This window comes from Pipistrellus hanaki, assembly GCF_964339955.1.
Source record: "Pipistrellus hanaki genome assembly, chromosome: 3".
NCBI classification, from domain to species: domain Eukaryota; kingdom Metazoa; phylum Chordata; class Mammalia; order Chiroptera; family Vespertilionidae; genus Pipistrellus; species Pipistrellus hanaki.
Window position 1 is genome coordinate 178,549,446 of NC_140505.1, and position 21,428 is coordinate 178,570,873.

At 42.4% G+C, this 21,428-nt stretch overlaps 1 protein-coding gene across 1 annotated transcript in view; it reads right to left on the reverse strand.

Moving 5' to 3' along the window:
• Positions 1 to 2,878: 2,878 nt before the first annotated feature.
• Positions 2,879 to 21,428, reverse strand: part of ALDH1L2 (aldehyde dehydrogenase 1 family member L2) — a 46,521-nt gene continuing 27,971 nt past the window's right edge. Inside the window, exons 14-23 of the mRNA XM_084880113.1 lie at positions 20,312 to 20,382; positions 20,124 to 20,229; positions 19,823 to 19,910; positions 18,989 to 19,082; positions 16,781 to 16,877; positions 15,842 to 15,940; positions 12,559 to 12,724; positions 10,085 to 10,190; positions 7,819 to 8,018; positions 2,879 to 4,230 (exon numbers count right to left, since the gene is read on the reverse strand). Of these exons, the coding sequence (XP_084736239.1) occupies positions 4,175 to 4,230; positions 7,819 to 8,018; positions 10,085 to 10,190; positions 12,559 to 12,724; positions 15,842 to 15,940; positions 16,781 to 16,877; positions 18,989 to 19,082; positions 19,823 to 19,910; positions 20,124 to 20,229; positions 20,312 to 20,382 (1,083 nt within the window). The 3' untranslated portion in view covers positions 2,879 to 4,174. The remainder of the gene's footprint in view (positions 4,231 to 7,818; positions 8,019 to 10,084; positions 10,191 to 12,558; positions 12,725 to 15,841; positions 15,941 to 16,780; positions 16,878 to 18,988; positions 19,083 to 19,822; positions 19,911 to 20,123; positions 20,230 to 20,311; positions 20,383 to 21,428) is intronic.

The window sequence follows — 21,428 nt, forward strand, 5'->3', positions numbered from 1 at the left end:
CCATCTGTCAATGGGAATAATAGTGTCCCTCGAGGGGTCTTAATAAGGAATTAATGAATTAATATAATATGCTGAGAATAGTAAATGTAGGGTATAGAAATCTACACTAATAAAAGAAATATGCAAATTGACCATAACTCTGTGACACCCACCAGTTAATCAGGAGTGGGTATGCAAATTAACCCAACAAAGATGTTGGGTTAATTTGCATACGCAGGCAGGACGCCTGCTATGACAGGGAGGGCAGGGTGTGGAGGGAGTTATAGGAGCAGCACTCCAGCCGGGAGCGATGACTTACAGGCTCTCAGGTGGCCAGGAGTGAAGCCAGGGGAAGGCAGGCCTATTCTTACACAAATCTTCGTGCAATGGGCCTCTATTAATACATAATGGGAGCAAAAACTTTGGGGAAACTTGATAAGATTAAATATTCCTACATCCTTTGACACAGAAATTCCACTCCTAGGAATTTATCCAATTAAATAAGTATGACTTTGTTCACAAATTTATATATGTTTTATTGTGATGTTTAAAATAGCAAAAAGCAGACCTACTAGTAAATATTCCAACAATAGAGAGCATTAGTATAAAAAAGGCTCTTTCAAATTAGTAAGATAAAGACACCAAACATGCAGAGGAACATTTATTGGCATGGAAAGATGCTTATAGATGATTAATTGAAAAAGCGGGCAACAAAGTCATGTACACTTATATTGATTCTGTAAAACAGTATATGCCTAGAAAAAGTCTGGAAATCTCAAATGATATCTGGCTATTTCTGTGTGAAGAGTTTATGGTAGTCTTACCTTCCTGTTTTACATAATTTGGTATTATTTAATTATTTAAAAATCCACTTGGGTATTATTTGCAAAGTAGTAATAATAAGCCACCCTATCCATAATGTCTCATAGCTGATGATATTCCAATAGCTATTATTTTCTTGGAGGGTGGTATGGGGGAACCAAATTTGGTTCCTCACCCAGTTTCCACCTATTTCCACAAAAGCTCTTGCAGATAATGTTTTTTAGTTTAGTTTTTTTTTTTTTTTTTTTTTTTAAATATATTTTATTGATTTTTCACAGAGATGAAGAGAGAGGGATAGAGAGTTAGAAACATCGATGAGAGAGAATCATCGATCAGCTGCCTCTTGCACACCCCCCCTACTGGGAATGTGCCCACAACCAAGGTACATGCCCCTGACCGGAATCGAACCTGGGACCCTTTAGTCCGCAGGCCGACGCTCTATCCACTGAGCCAAACCGGTCCTGGCTAGTTTTTTTTTTAATATATATATTTTTTATTGATTTCAGAAAGGAAACATCAATAATGAGAGGGGATCATTATTTGGCTGCCTCCTGCATGCCTCTCATTGGGAATTAAGTCTACAACCTGGGCATGTGCCCTGATGGGGAATCAAACCTTGACTTCCTGGTTCATAGGTCAACACTCAACCACTGAGCGACGCTGGCCAGGCTTTTGTTATTATTATTGACAGAATGCTAATCCTGGAGTGAGGAGGGGGTGTTCCTATCTGGTTAGGAAGGCAAATAATTTTAGCAACAAGTGGTAAGTACTACTAGAATGTTCCAGACAAGTGGGAGCGTAGAGAGAGACACTTCGGCCAAGTTGGGGGTAGGAAGGCCAGGGAGGCTGGTTAAGAGGGTGGCTTTCACAAGGGCCTGGGGGAATGGAATTAGAAGAAATGTACAACTGCTTAAAGTGTCTACACTTCCCCAGTTCGGTGACAAACAGATCCCTGCTTCATCCTTTAGCAAAATAACCAGTGATCTGAAGGCACGGTGATAATTTAATTACTCGGTGTGTTAATTAAATCACCCAGTAGTCTGTGGATCATTAGGTTCCAACTCACATTCACTGGTCATTTTATGAATTCCACGGAGCCTTTGATTCTGATCAACAGTCCGATGTAAAAACTCCAGCCAATAAGAACTTTAGAACTCACTGTGAAAAAAAAAAAAAAAAAGCATTTAATCTGAGGCCCGAGCATGGGCTTCAGGAGGCCTGGAACCCGGGAGGACATTTGCAGAATTATGTGTGTGCAGTGAACTTGGGGAGTAGAAGTGAAACAGAGGGGTTCCATTTTTTATCAAATTCTCAAGGAAGTGTATGGCCCAAAGAAGATTAAAAACACTGCTACTGAGAGTCATGTTAGAAGGTAAAATTAGCCTAGAAGAACTGGCATGTTTTTGTTTGCCATCTCCTCTATCATGAAAATATTTGGGAACATGATATTTTAAATCATATGAAAGCAGTTCAAACACTGCATTTAGAAGTGGTTCCTTTATAATAAAGGCTTTGTCATTTATTCAGATATGAACCCTGAGAACATTCATTCCAACTGAGAACTTCAGCTGTGCCAAGCTCAGATGGTAGATGAGCTACCGTATCATAAATAACAAGTGCTTTTTAGACAATATTCGCTCTGTGGACCATGCCAGGATCACCTGATACTCTTCCTTTGGAGTGCTTTCCGTCTTTGATTTTGTTATTGTTGCTTACTGATTATGGATTTCCTACCGTCCCCTGATGGTAGGCTGCCAGTCTTCATAGTCACAACTATTCCCTTAGGGCTTCTGCAAAGCCAACACGACTGCAGACATTTTACTTTAAAAGGAGGAATAATAGGACTGAATTGCTCTGACCATCTAGTCATACAAGAATGGTGATCATTTACCTATTTATTTTTGTCTGACAATAGACAATAAAGTGTGAGTTGTATTCCCACTTCTTGAGCACAGACTATGGCCCAGGCACCTTGTTAAGTGTATTATATGGATGATTCCATTGGATCCCTCCAATGCCTAATGAGACAGGGACTTTACCTATTTTATAGATTCCAAATCTTGCCTCTGAGATAGGTCACTCACTTGCCCAAGATCACACAGCCAGCGAGCAGCAAGACCAATAAATAGAAAATGGAAAACAAGATGTCCTCAGAAAGATGGGGGAGCTTTAGAAAGGAAGGCACCCCTTTCCCCTGGACCTGTGGTTGGCAAACTGTGACTCTCGAGCCACATGTGGCTTTTTGGTCCCTTGAGTGTGGCTCTTCCACAAAATACCATGACTTGGGTGAGTCTATTTTGAAGAAATGGAGCTAGAAGTTTAAGTTTTAAAAATTTGGCTCTCTAAAGAAATTTCAACCATACAGTTGATATTGGGCTCTGTTGACTAAGGAGTTTGCTGACCACTGCCCTGGGCCATCGTTATTTTTCATCTGTGGCATCTTCCAGTGCTGCTGTCTCGGGCACTGTGTCAGGACATGGATGAGAGAAAGAGTATAGGAGCCAGTGGTGACTGAAAAGGGTTGACGGCAAATGAATTAATCCATCTACTTAATATATCTCAATATATTGATTAAACAGTGATGGTGGAAACAGTTAACTTTTATTGAGTATTTACCATGACAAAGCACAGGGGGAGGTGCTTTACTTATAGTATTGCATTGAGTCCCCATCAAAAAGCTCCTGAGGGAGGCATTACTCTACCCATTTCACAGATCAGGAAGCCGAGGCTCAGAGAAGTTGCATAGGTTACATAGCTAGTAAGATGGGATGATGGGAACCAAGATCAGCCTCCAAAAGCTTTACATGATAGTGGTGGGTAAAAGTAGGTTTACGGTTGTAACTATGCAAAAAACAGTTATTCTTGTATTATTTATTATTTATTGTATTATTTATTTGCATTACAACTGTAAACCTACTTTTGCCCACACCTGTGTATCATATCATAAAATTTAAAAGCTATTGATGGGTTCAAATCCCAGATAAGCGCTCCCCAGTCCCGAAAAAATAAAAAAGCTATTGACTAGAATGTAAACTATTAGGGGTCAGAGATCATACCATTACATTTTATATATACCTTGGGACATAATATAGCACCTTGTACCCAGTAGGTACTCAAGAACTGTTTGTGGGTTGATCACCCATCACAGGGGAATGAAAAATAGAACATCAAAGTCACAAAAATATATCTTATTTCAAAATAAGATATACTAGTAGAAGGCGTATAGCTCAGGCACAGGTGTAGTGCTCAGACATGAGGCCTGATGGTCTTCACGGCCCACATGTGATATTTTTGGCTCGTGGCAGCCCTCTTCAGCGTGTCGAGAACGAAGGAGCAGTGCTGTCTGCCGAGGGTTTCCTGTCGTGGAGTTGCTCTAATATTCCAGCGTCACCGTCTTGGTTTTGAGGTATTCGTTTAGCGCCTCCTCACCTAGGGGAGAGAAAAACTGTGGGTGGACAGTGTTCACAGGTGGCTGTGAGGTCACCAGACTTTCGGACACAGGTGTGGGTGTCTAGTCACTAAGCAAATAGAATGTGGCCCAGACCAGTGTTGCTCAAACGTTAAAATTCCTGTGAATCGCCTGATGATTCTGTGAAACTACAGATTCTCATTCAATTAAAAATGGTGTAGGCCCCACCATTGCATTTACTGTGTGTCTATCTTTTAAAAAAAAAAAAAGTGTTTTTATTAATTAAAAATACATTTTTTTTAATTACAGTTTATGTTTAATATTTTGTGTTAGTTACAGTTGTACAGCATAGTGGTTAGACAATCATACACTTTACAAAGTGTTCTCCCTCCCGATATTTCCAGTACCTCCTAGCACTGTACATAGTTATCACAATATTATTGACTTCCAGAGGCCTGGTGCACGAAATTCATGCACTCGGGGGAGGGTGGTGTGTGTGTGTGTGTGTGTGTGTGTGTGTGTGTGTGTGTCCCTCAGCCCAGCCTGCACCCACTTGCAGTCCTGGAGCCCCCAGTCGATCACCCTGCAGAGGAGGCCCCGCCCACCTGCTGCGGTACTGCAGGCCAGGTGGCCTGGGCCTCCCTGAACATGGGGCAATGGCGGAGCCCTCCTTCCTCCCTTCTCCTCCCCTCCCCCAACCAATCGCATCTCACCCCCCTTGGCTGGCCTGACACTAGTGCGTGTCATAGTGTGTTCCGACAGTCGTTCTGCTGTTCGGCCCTTGGGTCGATTTGCATATTACACTTTTATCATAATAGATATTCCGTGTTTTGTACTTTACATGCCCACGACTGTTTTGTAACTACCAATCTGTACTTCTCGACCCCTTCACCTTTTTCACCTGGTCCCTCGCCCTCCCCCACTCTGGCAGCCCTCAGTCTGGCCTCTGTATCTATGAGCCTGTTTCTGTTGTTTGTTTACGTACACTGTTCTTTAGATTCCACATATGAGTACGTCACACGGTAGTTGTCTTTCTCTGACTGACTCATTTCATGTAGCACATACTGTGTCTCTTGATTTCATCCTTTCTTCTCACGCTTTCTTTAATCTTGAGTTATTTTAGACATTTAGTGTTGCCTGGGTGTACAGTGTGTGTGAAGTCTTTATGCCCTAGGCCCGAAAAATCCCTCATCTCTCACTCACTGACACCGGAGCAACTGCCAGGCCTAGAGGCTCCATTTATGGGAGGTGCCTTGTACAAAGGAACCATTTTTTAATCTCTTAAAAAAATATATATATATATTAATATATACTCAATATATATTAATAATTATATATGAATATATATTAATATATATTATTGATTTTTTAATAGAGAGGAAGGGAGAGGGAGAGAGAGTTAGAAACATCGATCAGCTGCTTCCTGCACACCCCCCACTGGGGATGTGCCTGCAACCAAGGTACACATCCCCTACTGGAATCGAACCTGGGAACCTTCAGTCCTCAGGCTGACGCTCTATCCACTGAGCCAAACTGCCACGGCCATTTATTATCTTTTATAACCAGGTTTTCACTGTATCTTTTCTATGTTTACATACATCAATACTTAGCATTTTGCTACACTTGCCTACAGTCTTCGGTACGAATCGTATTTTAAAGATGAGGAAAATGCAGTTTTCTTGGGAACAGAGAAAGCCACATCCAGGCAAATATAAATAGGCCTTGCTTTCTGTTCCTCCTCTGAGCTAGACAATCATCAACTTCTAGCAGTTAAGGGCATGAATGCCACAGGCAACACTAATGAGTCTGTGATTTCTGACAGTTGAGCTGACGCAAGGGTTGTAACCTTACATTAGAATCACCCCGGGGAGCTTTTAAAACTCCTGATCCAGGTCACACCCCAGAGCAATTACATCTGCATCTTTGTATTTTTCAAAGCACCCTGGTGATTCTAATCCAATGTGCCACAGGGAGCCACCGGGCTCCGGGGATTTAAAATTGGGAGAGGAAGAAACTATTAGGCAAATTCTGCTCTAATAAAACAGAGACCTGGAGCTGGGCCACTGTACTCTACCAAAAGACAAGGGGGCATTTTCCTCGCTTTATAATTGTATTTTCTCGAAGAAAATCTCCCATTGTGATTTGGATGCAGGGATGAAAGCTGGATTAAAGACACGAATTAAAAAAAAAAAAAAGACTTTCCATCTCAATGGCATTTAAAATGAGAGCTACCTTCATTGCTGCAAATACATTGCCCAAAGTCATCAAGAGAAAAGTGTAAAAACACCCCAAATTAACCAAAAGTATATTAGTGGACTATAATGTCAGTAAATCACAAATATTTCAGTTTTTGAAATAACGTGCTAGACTGACTGCGAGGAGTAAGAACATGGGCTCCATAGCCAGATTGCTTGGCATTGAATTCTCTGCCAGTGGCTGGCTGTGTGACTTTGAGCAAGTTACCCAACCCTTCTGAGCCCCTGTTTTCCTCATCTAGTAAATAAAGATAATAAATAGTACCTGTCTCCCAGGGCTATTGTGAGATTGCTTGTGGTCATGTAGGTAAAGTAGTTAGAACAGGCCTCCTGGTTTAGCGTTCAGAGTAAGCTACTACTTAAATGTGAACGCGTCACTGCCCATCATGAATGATACTTAGGGCTTTCTACAAACTCAAAATCCAAATTCCCGAATCCCCAGAAACCCCTGCCAGTTGCAGTGTTGACTCTGAAAGCTTGCCAAGGAACTCGGAGATAGCTGGTAATTGCCCCGCACCCATCCTTCCTGTCTTGGTTCCCATGAACACTAAGCCAAATTCATGCTGAATGTCAAGTAAAAACAAGAACCGAAAAATGAACCTTAGTTAAAAGATACTGTCAGAGGTTCTTTCTCCTTTCATTGCTAATAAATGTTTTTTAAAGGAAAAACTTTTCCCACTCTATTTGTGTACTTTTTTGTATGTTCCAAAAACTGTTTAATATTAAAAACAAACAAAAAAAAAAAAACTTAGTTGCCCTAGCTGGTTTAGGTCAGAGCATTGGACTGCGAACTGGAGGGTCCTGGGTTTGATTCTGGTCAGACATGAACCTCAGTTGCAGGCTCAAGCCCTAGCCAAGGTCAGGGTGCAGGTGGGAGGTAATGAATAGATGTGCCTCTTTCACATCAATGTTTTCCTCTCTCTGCCCCTTGGCCTCCCTTCCACTCTCTAAAAATAAATAAATAAAAAATCAATGGGAAAAATATCCTTGGGTAAAGATTAATAAAACAAACAAACAAACAAACAACCTAGTGCCCAGTAAACCCAGAATGCCCTTCAAAACAGTACATAGGCCCTCACTGGTTTGGTTGAAGGGTCCCAGATTAAATTCCAGTCAAGGACACGTATGTTGGTTGCATGCTCAATCCCCAACCCCAGTGTCTCTCTCACATGGATGTTCTCCCTCCTTCTGTCTCTCCCCCCTTCCTTCCATTCTCTCCAGACATCAATGGAAAAACACCCTCAGGCAAAGATTAACAACAACAACAACACACACAGTACATGGGTGTTGCATGAAACATGAAGCAGACTTGACTGGAAACAAAGGATCACGCAGGAGAACAGCGAAGCGTACCGAGGTCTTTGCCGAAGCCGGACTGTTTGACTCCGCCGAACGGGGCCGCCACGTCCGTCTTGTTGTAGGTGTTAATGAACACGGTCCCCGCCTCCAGCTTCTCGCTCACGTACATCGCCTTGTTTATGTCCCTGGTAAACACCCCCGAGGCCAAGCCGTACTCCGTGTTATTCGCTCGCAGCAACACTCCATCGATGTCCCTGAGATGTTTTTAGGAAGACATAAAGCTTCATTAAAGGTAGGGCACAACGCTCCCCATTATGTTCTAATATTCCCCCCTCTGTGCCAGAAACAGGAGCACGTGATTGCTAACCTGCTTACTATACATTTTTATAAATGAACTGTCCAGACATATGTAAAACAAAACAAAACAAAACAAAACAAAAAAACCCAGCCCTAACCAGTTATGCTCAGTGGATAGAGTGTCGGCCTGAAGGGTACCAGGTTTGATTCCCATTAAGGGCATGTATTGTACCTTGGTTGCGGGCACATCCCCAGTAGGAGGTGTGCAGGAGGCAGCTGATCGATGTTTTTCTCTCACCTGTGTTTCTAACTCTATCCCTCTCCCTTTCTCTCTGTAAAAAAAATCAATAAGATATATTTTTTTAAAAAAGAATGCAGCCGAAACCGGTTTGGCTCAGAGGCAGAGAGTCAGTCTGCGGACTGAAAGGTCCTAGGTTCAATTCCAGTCAAGGGCATGTACATTGGTTGCGGGCACATCCCAGATTGGGGGTGTGCAAGAGGCAGCTGGTCGATGTTTCTCTCTCATCGACGTTTCTAGCTCTCTATCTCTCTCCCTTCCTCTCTGTAAAAAATCAATAAAATATATTAAAAAAAAAAAAGAATGCAAATGATCTCCTTTGTCTTGACTTTTGGTGAAACTTCCTGGTATGTGGGGGTATAAAATAAACACACTGTATCAGCTATGGGTCACTATCTCTCCAGCAGAAGAGGGCAGCGTTCCCACCCGGTTCCCAACTTTTTCCTTTCATTTTGTGTCTTGTCTCTTTCTTTCTTCTATTTCTCAATCCCCAGCTCCTCTACTTGAAGGACCAGATCATCTCTCTTTCTGTGCTGGACTCGGAAAAGAGAGACCCCGCCACAATCCTGCCCTTGGCCCATATCCTGGTCTGTCTCCCATTAGATGGTAAGCTACTTGAGGACAGAAACCATGGCTTATCTAGGCCTATGTCCCCAAAACATGGCCTCTTCTATCTGCATGTTTAACACAAGGCCTATCCGTGGGGGAGCTTATAACGAAAGGAAGGGAATGGCATCCTTGAATCCATTTGTCCACATTTACTCACTATAGCTTAGTGTCCCTCAAAGTCTTTTATAATGTCTATTAAAGACCAAGAAGTTCTTCTGAACGTTACATTCTGTTTCTTTCCAGCTTATCGCTGGTTGAAGGAAATCCAAAGTTAGAATTCAGAAGGATTTTGTGGCGTGTATCATGAGTCTGTGGTATTGATCATACTTAGAGGAGCTCAGTTATCATACAGCCTTCTTCGATATGCTGGACAATCTGGAAAATTCCATGTGCTCTAACAAATCAGGATACCGTTTACAGTTGATGACATGGTGATTGTGGCTATTTCTTTTCTTTTTTTTTTTTTTTAAATATATTTTATTGATTTTGTACAGAGAGGAAGGGAGAGAGATAGAGAGTTAGAAACATCGATGAGAGAGTCATCGATCAGCTGCCTCTTGCACACCCCCTACTGGGGATATGCCCACAACCAAGGTACATGCCCTTGACCGGAATCGAACCCGGGACCTTTCAGTCCCCAAGCTGACGCTCTATCCATTGAGCCAAACCGGTTTCGGCTGTGGCTATTTCTATAAGAAGCTAAGTATGAGGCTTTGGGAGCATAATCCCCTAGGAAGGCAGCAGTTCTGTTTGGACAAAATCAGACTTCACAGATGCTGCCTTCCCTAGGAATGTAAATGTGAAAACTGGTTCTGTTGTTCTCAGTTATTTACCTGTTCCAGAGACATTTCAAGTGGCAACTGTACAAAAACGAAAATTTGGTCAGCTAAAATCCCATGTCAGCATTAATTTAGGAAGCAAAACTATATTTCATTCAACATTAGTTAGCACTCTCTTCTCAATAGTTAAATCAACTATTCTTATAATAGAGAATTCCATGTTCATTGCTTTTTTTATGCTCTGTATATAGCTCAATGGCAGAATAATCATAATAATAAGAAAAAAACCAACAACGTATATAGTCAAAACTCGTTCAACGGTGCCCAGAGAACATACCCGTTTTGGAATTTAGAAATGACCATTATGGGCCCAAAGGATTCCTCTCTGGCCAGGTACATGTGGTCTTCCACGTCTGTGAACACCGTCGGTTCCATAAAAAAGCCTATTTGAAAAACAAAGGAAAAGAACGTCAATTTTAGGTTAATCGTCAATGAACAGTTCTTATTTAATTACATTACATACCTTTTTCTTCTCTTTGGGTCAGTGAAACTAAGAAAACTTTCATTCTCCTATTTGGCATTAACATTCCTGGATTCTTACATGTATAATGCTTTTATTACAGACATTTCAATTAAATGTAAAAACAGACCATATAGTATCATGAATAGTAAAATAATTATTTATATTTTCTAGATTTGATTCATTTTTTTTACTCGCTGAAATATCTTAGAGGAAACTCCAGAGATTACAACTTAGACCTCCAATTATTTCAGTACAAATCTAAAAAATAAGGACATTTTCACACTGCACAATGCATTAGCATACCTAAGAAGTTCATGCTAATTTCTTATTCATCGGTTACACTTCCATTTCCCATTGTCTGGAAAGATCTTGTTACAGTTGACCTGTTCAATTCAGGATTTAAATAAATCCCACACGTTGTATTAGGTTGTTAGATCTCTTGTGTCCTTTAATCTAAAATGTTTCCCCTTTATCCCTGCCCTTTATTTTTCATGCCATTGATGTATTAAATAGACCCAGTCACTTGCTATATTGAATACCTTGCATTTTAGATTTGTCATTGCTTCTTTGGGGTAATATTTAATTTGTTCTTCTATCCCCTATATTTCATGTAAATGGAAAATTTGACCTACAGGCATGGTCCGGTTCAGGTTAAATATTTTGGGCAAGAATACTTGTCAGGTGGTGCTGCCCACTGCATCTGATAGGAGACATAGCGTATCCAGTCGCCTTGCTCTCCCTGCTGCTAAGACTGAGCAGTGGTTCTGAGTGGTGACAACCTGACCCCTCCATTATAAAGCCATGCTTCTCTCCCTCTGCTGGAAGCAATCTTGGGGGTGATACTTTGGTATCTTACAAATGCTCAGGTCCCCATCAACCTTTTACCTAATAACTTTAGCCTCTCTGATGATCATTACCTGAATCAATTATTTCTTTCAATGAGGGAGTGCAAATTGGTGATTTATTCATTTATTTTTGTTAATGTTGACTGAGAATATTTTCCCCATTGATTTGTAGAGGGGCTGGAAGGGAGGGAGAAAGAAAAGGAGAGAGAGAGAGAGAGAGAGAGAGAGAGAGAGAGAGAGAGAGAGAGAGAGAGAGAGAGAGAGAGAGAGAGATCAGACACATTGATTAGTTGCCTCCTGCACTCACCCCGACTGGAGCCAGGGGTTTAACCTGCAACCCAGGTATGTGCCCTTGATTGGGAATCGAACCTGTGACCCTTCAGTGCAGGGATGAGTAGGAGGATGGGAGGGTTGTGTGGAGGGGGAGTTGTGGGAGGGTGCTCTACCCACTGAGATACAACAGCCAGGATGGTAAATTTTTTTATCCTATTATATTTTTCTAGATTATTTAGCAGGGATCCTTTTGCAAAAATAAAAAAGTCTCCTTTATCACCTACTCAGTTATCCAGAAATTCAGTCCTTACAGAAAACGCATGGTAAACGTTGAATATTTTCCCTGGTACTGTAATTACCAATCTTCAGAGTAGGGTGTTGGCACACAATCTACCTACAGGAGTGAAACACGAGTTTTTGCAGTTGTCTGTCTTTTTCTCCTTTCGGGTATCACAACACTGACCCATTCGTGTATTTCAGTAACAAGTACTGCCTTAGACAAGAAGAACGACTCGTTCCCAGGCTCGGCTGGCTGAGATGCCATCTCACAGCGCCGGGAAGAAAGATCAGCAGCTCGTGAGCAACAGAGACACCCATTACCCTTGCTTACTGCACTGCTAAGGGTAGAAGCTAACCGTTAATTCTTCTGACTTTTTTTCTTTACTATATTTTATCGACTTTTACAGAGAGGAAGAGAGAGGGATAGAGAGTTAGAAACATTGATGCGAGAGAAACATTGATCAGCTGCCTCCTGCACACTCCCTACTGGGGATATGCCCGCAACCAAACTACATGCCCTTGTCCGGAATCGAACCTGGGACCTTTCAGTTAGAAGGGTGACACTCTATCCACTGAATCAAACCGGTTTCGGCTCTTCTGACTTCTGAGGCAAGCTGGGGCTGCTATAAAAGCTGTTACCATCTATGTCCATGGTCAGCAAACTGCAGCTCGAGAGCCACATGCGGCTCTTTGGCCCCTTGAGTATGGCTCTTCCACAAAATACCAAGTGTGGGCCAGCACGTACAGTGCAATTGAAACTTGGTGGCCCATGCACAGAAGTCGGTTTTCGGCTCTCAAAAGAAATTTCAATCATTGTACTATTGGTATTTGGCTCTGTTGACGAATGAATTTGCCGACCATGGTCTGCATGAACTTTGCAGGCGGTCTTACCTGGCCTGGGAACTTGCCTTCCCCCGTACACCAGGGTGGCCCCCTCTTTGACGCCCGCTTCGCAGTACTGAAGAAGCTTTTCCAGGTGGGCTTTGTGATTCTGGGGCCCATGATCAGTAGATCTGTCGAGCGGATCACCAATTTTCATCTTCTTAATTTCTTCCACCTGAATGTCACCCAGTTTGCAAAAACACAATAGACTGTTAGTAATAATAATGGGTACCTTGACTGAGCTTCTACCATGTGGTGGGTGTTATACTAAGCTGTTAAAAGGTTGGCCATCATTTCATCTTCAAAGCAGTGTTAGAAATGGGTATTTATTATTTCCATCTTACAGCTGAAGAAACTGAGGCGTAGAGAGGTTAAGTGACTTGCCCAGGGGTACACAATCCCCAAATACTATAGTTTTGTTAAGCTCTGAACTACTGAGTTTTAACAACATAGCTACAAATACTATTTTTATTTATTTATTTTAAAATATATTTTATTGATTTTTTTACAGAGAGGAAGGGAGAGAGAGACAGTTAGAAACATCGATGAGAGAGAAACATCGATCAGCTGCCTCCTGCACACCCCCACTGGAGATGTGTCCACAACCAAGGTACATGCCCCTGACAGGAATCTGACCTAGGACCTTTCAGTCCGCAGACTGATGCTCTATCCACTGAGCCAAACCAGTTTCGGCACAAATACTATTTTTAAATTATCCTGAGAATCTATATGCATAACTCAGGGACACAGACTACAGAGTGATGAAGATCAGGGGAGGGGGACAGAGGCTGTGTGGAAGTGGGCAAAGGGCTGGGAGGGGAAGGGGGCACATCTGTAATAGCATCAACGGTAAAAAAAAAAAAAAAAAATGATCCTGAATGTTAATCCATTAAAACAGTAAATCTGATGTTCTGGAATTTTATTAATACAGTGTGCTTATAGCCAGCTGGCCAGCCTGACTCAGTGGTTGAGCACGGACCCATGAACTAGGGGGTCACAGTTTGATTCTCATTCAGGGAACATGCCCCGGTTGTGGGCTCGATCCCCCAGTAGGGGTGTGGGGGAGGCAGCCCCTCTATGATTCTCATCATGAATGTTTCTAACTCTTCCCCACCCTTTCTCTCTCTGAAATCAATGAAAACATTATATATATATATATATATATATATATATATATATATATATATATATATATATATATATATATTTTTAATGCAGTGTGCTTACACTCTTCATGACAAAGGAATTTCCAAAGGGCCGCATTGTTATCTCTTTCTCTCCCCAAGTGTGGCAGATTGGCCTTGTGAAATCCCCTTGGCACGGCCATGCCAGAGGAATAACTAGACTGCTCCTATGAAAAACCATCTTTATTGAACAAGGTTCATCACATGTCTTTCCAATCACTTCTTGTACATCTCAGTTTTCTTAATCTACATATGCATTTTCTAATGTTAAGTCCAATTCCAGCAAGAAGAAAGAATGGGAGTAACTGGGACTCCACAGGCTCATGAATTTGAATTTAGACCTGGCAATAATCCCTCAGGAAGTGCTCAAAAAGTTACCCGTTGAATGAATGAGTGAATGAATGAATATAAATTGCATGTGTATAAAACATGTGTGTTGATGGATTGATATAGTAAATCCTTTACATTTCTGGTCTCAGAATTTTCAATTTCAACACGTTATAGTTGTGAAAATGCGTGACGTGGTACTATAACTATTTTCCTGAGGCACAAAATTGCATTGCAGGGATATTTAGGAGGCAGCCACTGCCCACAACGTGCCTCTCCATCTGACTTCCTTGTTTTCTCCTCTCACAAAGAAAGAATGTTTGCCTCTTGGGGGTGGGGTCAGGGAATTGGTTTTTTTGCGGGGGGTGGGGGGGGGGTGGGGTGGGGGGGGAAGCAAAAAAAAAAAAAAAGCTGGGTGCTGGTTTTTCAAATATAAAACAAATTTATGATGTGCCTGCAACCAAGGTACATGCCCTTGACAGGAATCAAACCTGGGACCTTTCAGTCCGCAGGCCGGCCGACGCTCTATCCACTGAACCAAACCGGTTTCAGCATGATTACTATTAACATCATCCTATATAGTAAACGTTTGCTATGATGTGCACTGACCACCAGGGGGCAGACACTCCGACTGATAGGCTAGCTTGCTGCTGGGGTCCAGCTGATCCGGACTTTGTGAGATGGGCTGGACACACGCTGGAGTCTTCCCGCTGTCCCTCCCTGGCTGGCCAACCACCTGCATCCCTCCCTGGCCCTGATCGTGCACCGGTGGGGTTCCTCAGTCTGGCCTGCGCCCTCTCGCAATCCGGGACCCCTTGGGGAATGTGGGAGAGACAGTTTCGGCCTGATGGCAGAAAAACTGGTTGCTATATTGCACACTGACTACGAAGGGTCAGACTCTCAACACAGGAGCTGCCCCCTGGTGGTCAGTGAGCTCCCACAGGGGGAGCACTGCTCAGCTAGAAGCTGGGCTCACAGCTGGAGAGCACCCCGAGGACTCTTAGACTGCAAGAGGGTGCAGACAGGGCTGAGGGAACCCCTTGTCCCCCACCTCGAATGCATGTGTTTTGTGCACCAGGCCTCTAATAATAATATAATGTAGTTTAGTTTAGAGTTTATTTTAGTCATAGAATTAATCTTAATAGTTCTATAAACGACTTTTAGTCTACTAGTATATTTACAGAATCATGACCAATCAATAGTAGGCTTCTATCTATTGACCTCTCTCTCTTTCATCTATCTTGATGGAGGATATGGTATTTGTCCTGTGAACTGTGAACTGAGTGTTTGTAAGGACTGAACAGTGTATCTCACATAGTTAATTTAGGGGTTTATAAAAACCTCAAGTGTCATGGATCCAATAGACGCTAAATGCAGAGCCAGGTATAGGTAATAACAGCTCTTACGGGCTTTGTTTATACAGACCTATAACTTTTTACTATGAAAAATTATAAACACGTATAAAAGTAGACAAACAATATAATAAAACTCCATGTACCCATCACCCAATTTCAACAATTACCAATTCATGGCCAATTTATTCCACCCCTCAGCCCCTCCCCTCCTGGGGAGCAGGAGGGAAGCAAAGTCTAGACATTCTATAATTGAACCTATAAATATGTCACAAAGTGGCTCGAAAAGATAAGGACCGAATTGTTTTCTTAAAATCTATAAGCACAGTACTACTGTCGCACCTAAAAATCCACTAAAATTCAGAAGCACTCTTTTGAGTTTAAGCGATTTCTGTCTGACTCACGGAGCCAATATAAAAGGCGCCTTACCACTCTTGTCACAAATTCATCGTGGATGGATTCTTCCACAAACAGCCGCCCCGCTGCAATACAGTTCTCTCCTTTGTTGAAAAATACCGCTCCCATGCCCTTGGGCAGCAGAGGAGAAAAGAGTGTTAACATTGCTTGGGAAGTGGGGGTTGTAATAACATTACACGTACGGAGAATAGACGCTGTGAAAGGCAGCAGACAACAGGGCACGGACACACAGGACCCCGTGGCCGAGGTCGTGCTGAGCTCTGCTGAGATACCCCGCTTTGGTCTAGCATGCTTTCTGGGGATTTGTTTCTCCTTTCCCTCCTTTGGTCCATGAGCACTTAGCAAAAAAGTGTGTAAAAATAAGAACATACCACGGAGGACAGATTGTGTGTGGCAGAAAGTCTAGATTATACATTTAAATGTAGTGCTTGCATGTCAGATTTTGCTGCTGAGATGTCTACATTCGTTTGTATACATCATGAATGTCTGGAAAGACTCCCTTGCCCCAAAGTTCTAAAAACACCAACATGAAACAAATGATAAAGACATTTTAAAAAATAAAGTGCTCTGAGTGTTCCAGATCTAAGCATAAAGGGGACAGTTACTGAAATGACTAGACAAGGCTCAATCTCACTTGAAGGTTTCTGCTGAGCTTCCCAGTGGCATGACTAGCTTCCCTCTGCCATGATCCACGGACTTATTTCCTCTGGGCACCTTGCCTGCCTGTCCACCACACAACCCACCAAGCGGATCCTTGACTGGTATTTCTTCTCAGTGCTTTTTGGTTTGGTTCTAATTAATAAAGATTAAAGTTTCTATGTTTACATTTTTACAGGGTATTGTAAATAAATACAAATTGTATACTTGGAGAAACAAGATTTCTGATGAGCAATGAGGGGAAATGTGTTTTAGAAATAGGCACTTAGTTAGTTGGATCTGACCCACTCTTACCATTCTCACAGCTTTGTCAATTTCACAGTCATTGAATATTATAAGTGGGGATTTGCCACCAAGTTCAAGAGAAACTTTCTTTAAGTTGCTCGCAGCACTAGAGAAAAATAAACGGGAAATGAGCATTTAGTCTCGCTCTCTCTCTCCTTCCACCATAAATTACCATTTGGCATGGAAAACATAATTGAGCCTCAGAAATACTCAGAAACTGCCCAAACCGGTTTGGCTCAATGGATAGAGCGTTGGCTTGGGGACTGAAAGGTCCTGGGTTCGATTCCGGTCAAGGGCATGTACCTTGGTTGTGGGCATATCCCCAGTAGGGGGTGTGCAAGAGGCAGCTGATCAATGACTCTCTCTCATTGATGTTTCTAACTCTCTATCTCTCTCCCTTCCTCTCTGTAAAAAAATCAATAAAATATATTAAAAAAAAAAAAAAAGAAATACTCAGAAACTTATGGGAAGACAAAACAAGAATGGTTGAATGGTGATAACTGTTGAAGCTGGGTGGTGAGCACATGGAAGTTCATCATGCTATTCTTTATGCTTTGAATATATGAGAAACTTTCCATAATAAAAGGTTTTTTTAAAATATATTTTTATTGATATTTTACAGAGAGAGATAGAAAGGAGAGAGATAGAAAGCTAGAAACATCGATCAGCTGCCTCCTGCACACCCCCTACTGGGGCTGTGCTCGCAACCAAGGTACATGCCCTTGACTGGAATCGAACCTGAGACCGTTCAGTCCGCAGACCGACACTCTATCCACTGAGCCAAACCGATTTCGACTGAAAGTTTTGTTTTAAATTCTGTGGTAAATGACTAGAGATCCTTATAAGTAAATTCAGATTACTTAGGTATAATAATTTTGGTTACATAAAAGCCTAGCAAGGAATTTAGCTTCAAGCCAGATTACTGGAGCACTAGAAGAAAAAATATATATATAAATATAGATTTTTAGAAGTAATTGTTTATTTTCCCTTTCTTAGAGAAGTAGTATTTAAAACATTTTTAGTATATGTGCTGCCGAAGTGAGCACTATTTAAAACATTTTTAAACTTTAAGGAAATGCAGAAAGAAGGGGGGGATCAATTCCATGGCTCAATGACTTTTTTTTTTTTTTTTAACCATTTTGATATAGTTTTTTCTGGTCTTTGCCCAACCATAGCCTTTGCCTTATTTAACATAGTTAGGAATCACCCAATATATACAATTTATAGCTTATTTTCCTTTCCATTTACCATTTTAATAACACTTCTCACTGTTATTAAAATGTTCCATGAACATGAGTGCACAGTATTCTGTTATGTTGACTTCCTTTACCCATTGCCTTATTTTGAACATTTAGATTATTTGCAATGAAACATTTTTAAAAATATGTTTTTACTGATTGCAGAGAGAGGAATGGAAAGGGAGAGATAGACACATCAAAGATGAGAGCAAATCATCAACTGGCTGCCTCCTGCACTCTCCCTACTGGGGACTGAACAGGCAACCCGGTCATGTGCCCTGATTTCAACAATGACCTCCTGGTTCCTAGGTTGATACTCAACCACTGAGCTACACTGGCTGTGCAGATTATTTGAAATTTTTATTTTTAATTTTTTAAAATATGTTTTTTTTTATTGATTTTTGTTAGAGAAAGAAGATGGGAGAGGGAGAGGGAGAGAAATATCAATGGGAAAGAGAAACATCAAGTGTTTCCTTCCACATACACCTGGACCAGGGACCAGGAATCAAACCCACAACCTAAGTATCAGCTTAGGATGATACTCAAGCAACCAAGTCACACTAATCCGGGAGATTATTTGTAATTTTTTTTTTAATCCAATGTTACCGCTTTTTAGAAATTTATTTTATTAATAATCCAGATTTGTTATTTATATGTCTTTTTGGTTTCTTACTTAGGCTCCAAAAACAATTTGGGCCACAGATCTAGTACAGAAAATGTTTTGTGTTGGATTGTTAAAGCGGCCAGTCGGGTGTAGAATTTCACTATGGCTCTAGTTTTATTGACTGTGGGCTTTTACACTCTGGAAGGTATTTTATTACACGCACACAGGCCAATGCCCTGCGGTGATAAGTAGATCTTTCTTCTACATCTGAGGCGATTTTTCCTCCTCCCAAAGCACCCTAGTCCAGGAAGCAAAAGCTAAACAAAAACCTGGTTTGGCAGCATCTACAACAAACGGGCATATGGAAGCCAATACCTCCTCATGATCTGTTTGCCGATAGGAGTGGAACCGGTGAAGCCAAGTTTGCGGATGTCAGGATGTTCAGACAGGCGCTGTCCTGCTACGCCACCTGCAGAATTAGGCCAGTGGTCGGCAAACTCATTAGTCAACCGAGCCAAATATCAACAGGACAACGACTGAAATTTCTTTGGAGAGCCACATTTTTTAAACTTAATCTTCTTCTAATGCCACTTCAAAATAGACTTGCCCAGGCCATGGTATTTTTGTGGAAGAGCCACACTCAAGGGGCCAAAGAGCCGCATATGGCTTGAGAGCCACAGTTTGCTGACCACGGAATTAGGGGAACAAATGTGATTTAAAACATTAGTCAAGTTCTGATGGCCGGGGTGGTTTTGAATTCATTGAAGGAGATTTCTACACTCTCATTAGAATCTTAGTTTTACATTCTTCTGTATTAATTATAAACTGGCAAAAAATCTAAATAATGTCCTTCGTGCAATTGTCATCCCCTCTCCCCGCAATCCCAAAAGATGGGCAAGCCTCGTTGTTGTTTTTAAACTTCCAAAATAGTTTTTAAAAATTGGAGTGGGCCGCCTTAGGGTAGTTTTACAATGCTGTACTATTTCTACCCCTCTCTCCCCCCCTCTCTGCCCTACTCATGTGCCATTATGTTTCCATTTTAAGATTTTAGGGCATGGGCAGTATATTTATCCCTAAGTTACTGTTTGGTAAACAGTATTTAGGTTTAATATAGTTATAATTCGGGACAGACTCCCGTGGGGAAACAGCCACTCGGCTACCGCCGCACCATTCATTAACTGGAGTGAAAAGGGTCCTTTGGCGGCTTACCTGAGCCAGGAATGATGTTGATTACCCCCTTGGGAAAGCCTGCCTTCACAGAGAGCTCTGCGAACTTCAAAGCAGTCAAGGGCGTGACCTGGGCAGAAGCAGACAGCCGTGACCTTCTCCAGACTCTGTCCTGTCCCTTAGATCAGCACCGAGCTTTTCATCTAGGGCCGCATTAGGGCTCATTTTATTTGTTTCTCTTTCGTTTTGACAGAATGACAGCAACGTTGCAAAAGAGTGCCTGTCTCTGATTTTAAGTAGAAGGGAGGGCAGGGGCGGTGGCGGCCAGCCCCCGGCGTCTTACCTGCGCCGGCTTGAGCACTAGGGTATTGCCCGCTGCCAGGCAGGCCGCGCTCTTCCATGCCAGCATCATCAGCGGGTAATTCCAGGGGATGATAATGGCGCAGACTCTGCGGGGGGAGAAAGTCGACATCCTGGGCTGTCTCGAAGCGGCGTTAAGTCGCCCGGAGACGCTCGCTTCCCTGGTCTTACCCAAGTGGCTCCTTCTTGGTGAAGGTCAGGTTGCGATTTGGACGGGCCTGGTTGATAGGAATGGTGGAACCCTAGGGAACAAGAGAGGTGGATCCTTATTGTACTCTTTGAAATGAGTAAAATTTAATCTGTTTCAGAATAGATGAGATTTGAGGATAGCATAGGTGGTTTAACAGTTGTTCCCTTTAATCTCAAAGAATCCACTGCCTCTCTTCCCCCCTCCCCCCCTAGCTTATAGGAAAAGACAGTGTTCAGTTGATAAGAAATATATCTGCATCAAGAAAGGAACTTTCTATTAATTTCTTGAAAGAATCGAGGCACGGGAGAATAAGCGTAAATCTAATTTATTCACCTCCATTCCAATTTCTTGTCATGATAGAGAATGTTAATTGCTTGCCCGATATTCATTATCCCTTTGTTCCTTATTAATGATGGGGATGGCACTATCTATACTAATAAAAGGGTAAAATGCTAATTAGACTGGGAGACCTTTTGGACAAAGCCATGGTGGCAGGGCTGAGGCAGAGGTGATTAGGGGCAATCAGGCCTGCAGGGGAGGGAAGCTGGGGGTGATCAGGCTGGCAGGGGAGAGAAGTTGAGTGCAAGCATGCTGGCAGGGGAGGCAGTTTGGAAAGAACAGGCCAGCAGGGGGGTGAGTTGGAGGCAAGCAGGCCAGCGGGGGAGGAGGGCAGTTGGGGGTAGCAGGCTGGCGGGAGCATTTAGGGGGCAATCAGGCCAGCAGGCAGAGTAGTTAGGGGTAATCAGGCAGGCAGGCAGGTTAGCAGTTAGGAGCCAGCAGTCCTGGATTGCGAGAGGGATGTCCCAGATTGGAGAGGGTGCAGGCTGATCTGAGGGACATGCCCTCACCCCCATGCACAAATTTCACGCACTGGGCCACTAGTGCTCAGATAAAAAACTTGCCCAGTTTTCATGGAGGACAGGGATGGTCAATGGAAGATGTAAGCACAAGGCATCGAGAGGGAAAGGAGCACAGCTCACACAAGGGCTGTTTTACTGTTCCTCCCACGGCTTCCATCTTCCTGCTCAGAATGTTGCTGAAATGGCTGGCATTGCAGTGACTTTCCTGAGACAATCCCAAGAGTGAAGGTCACAGGGT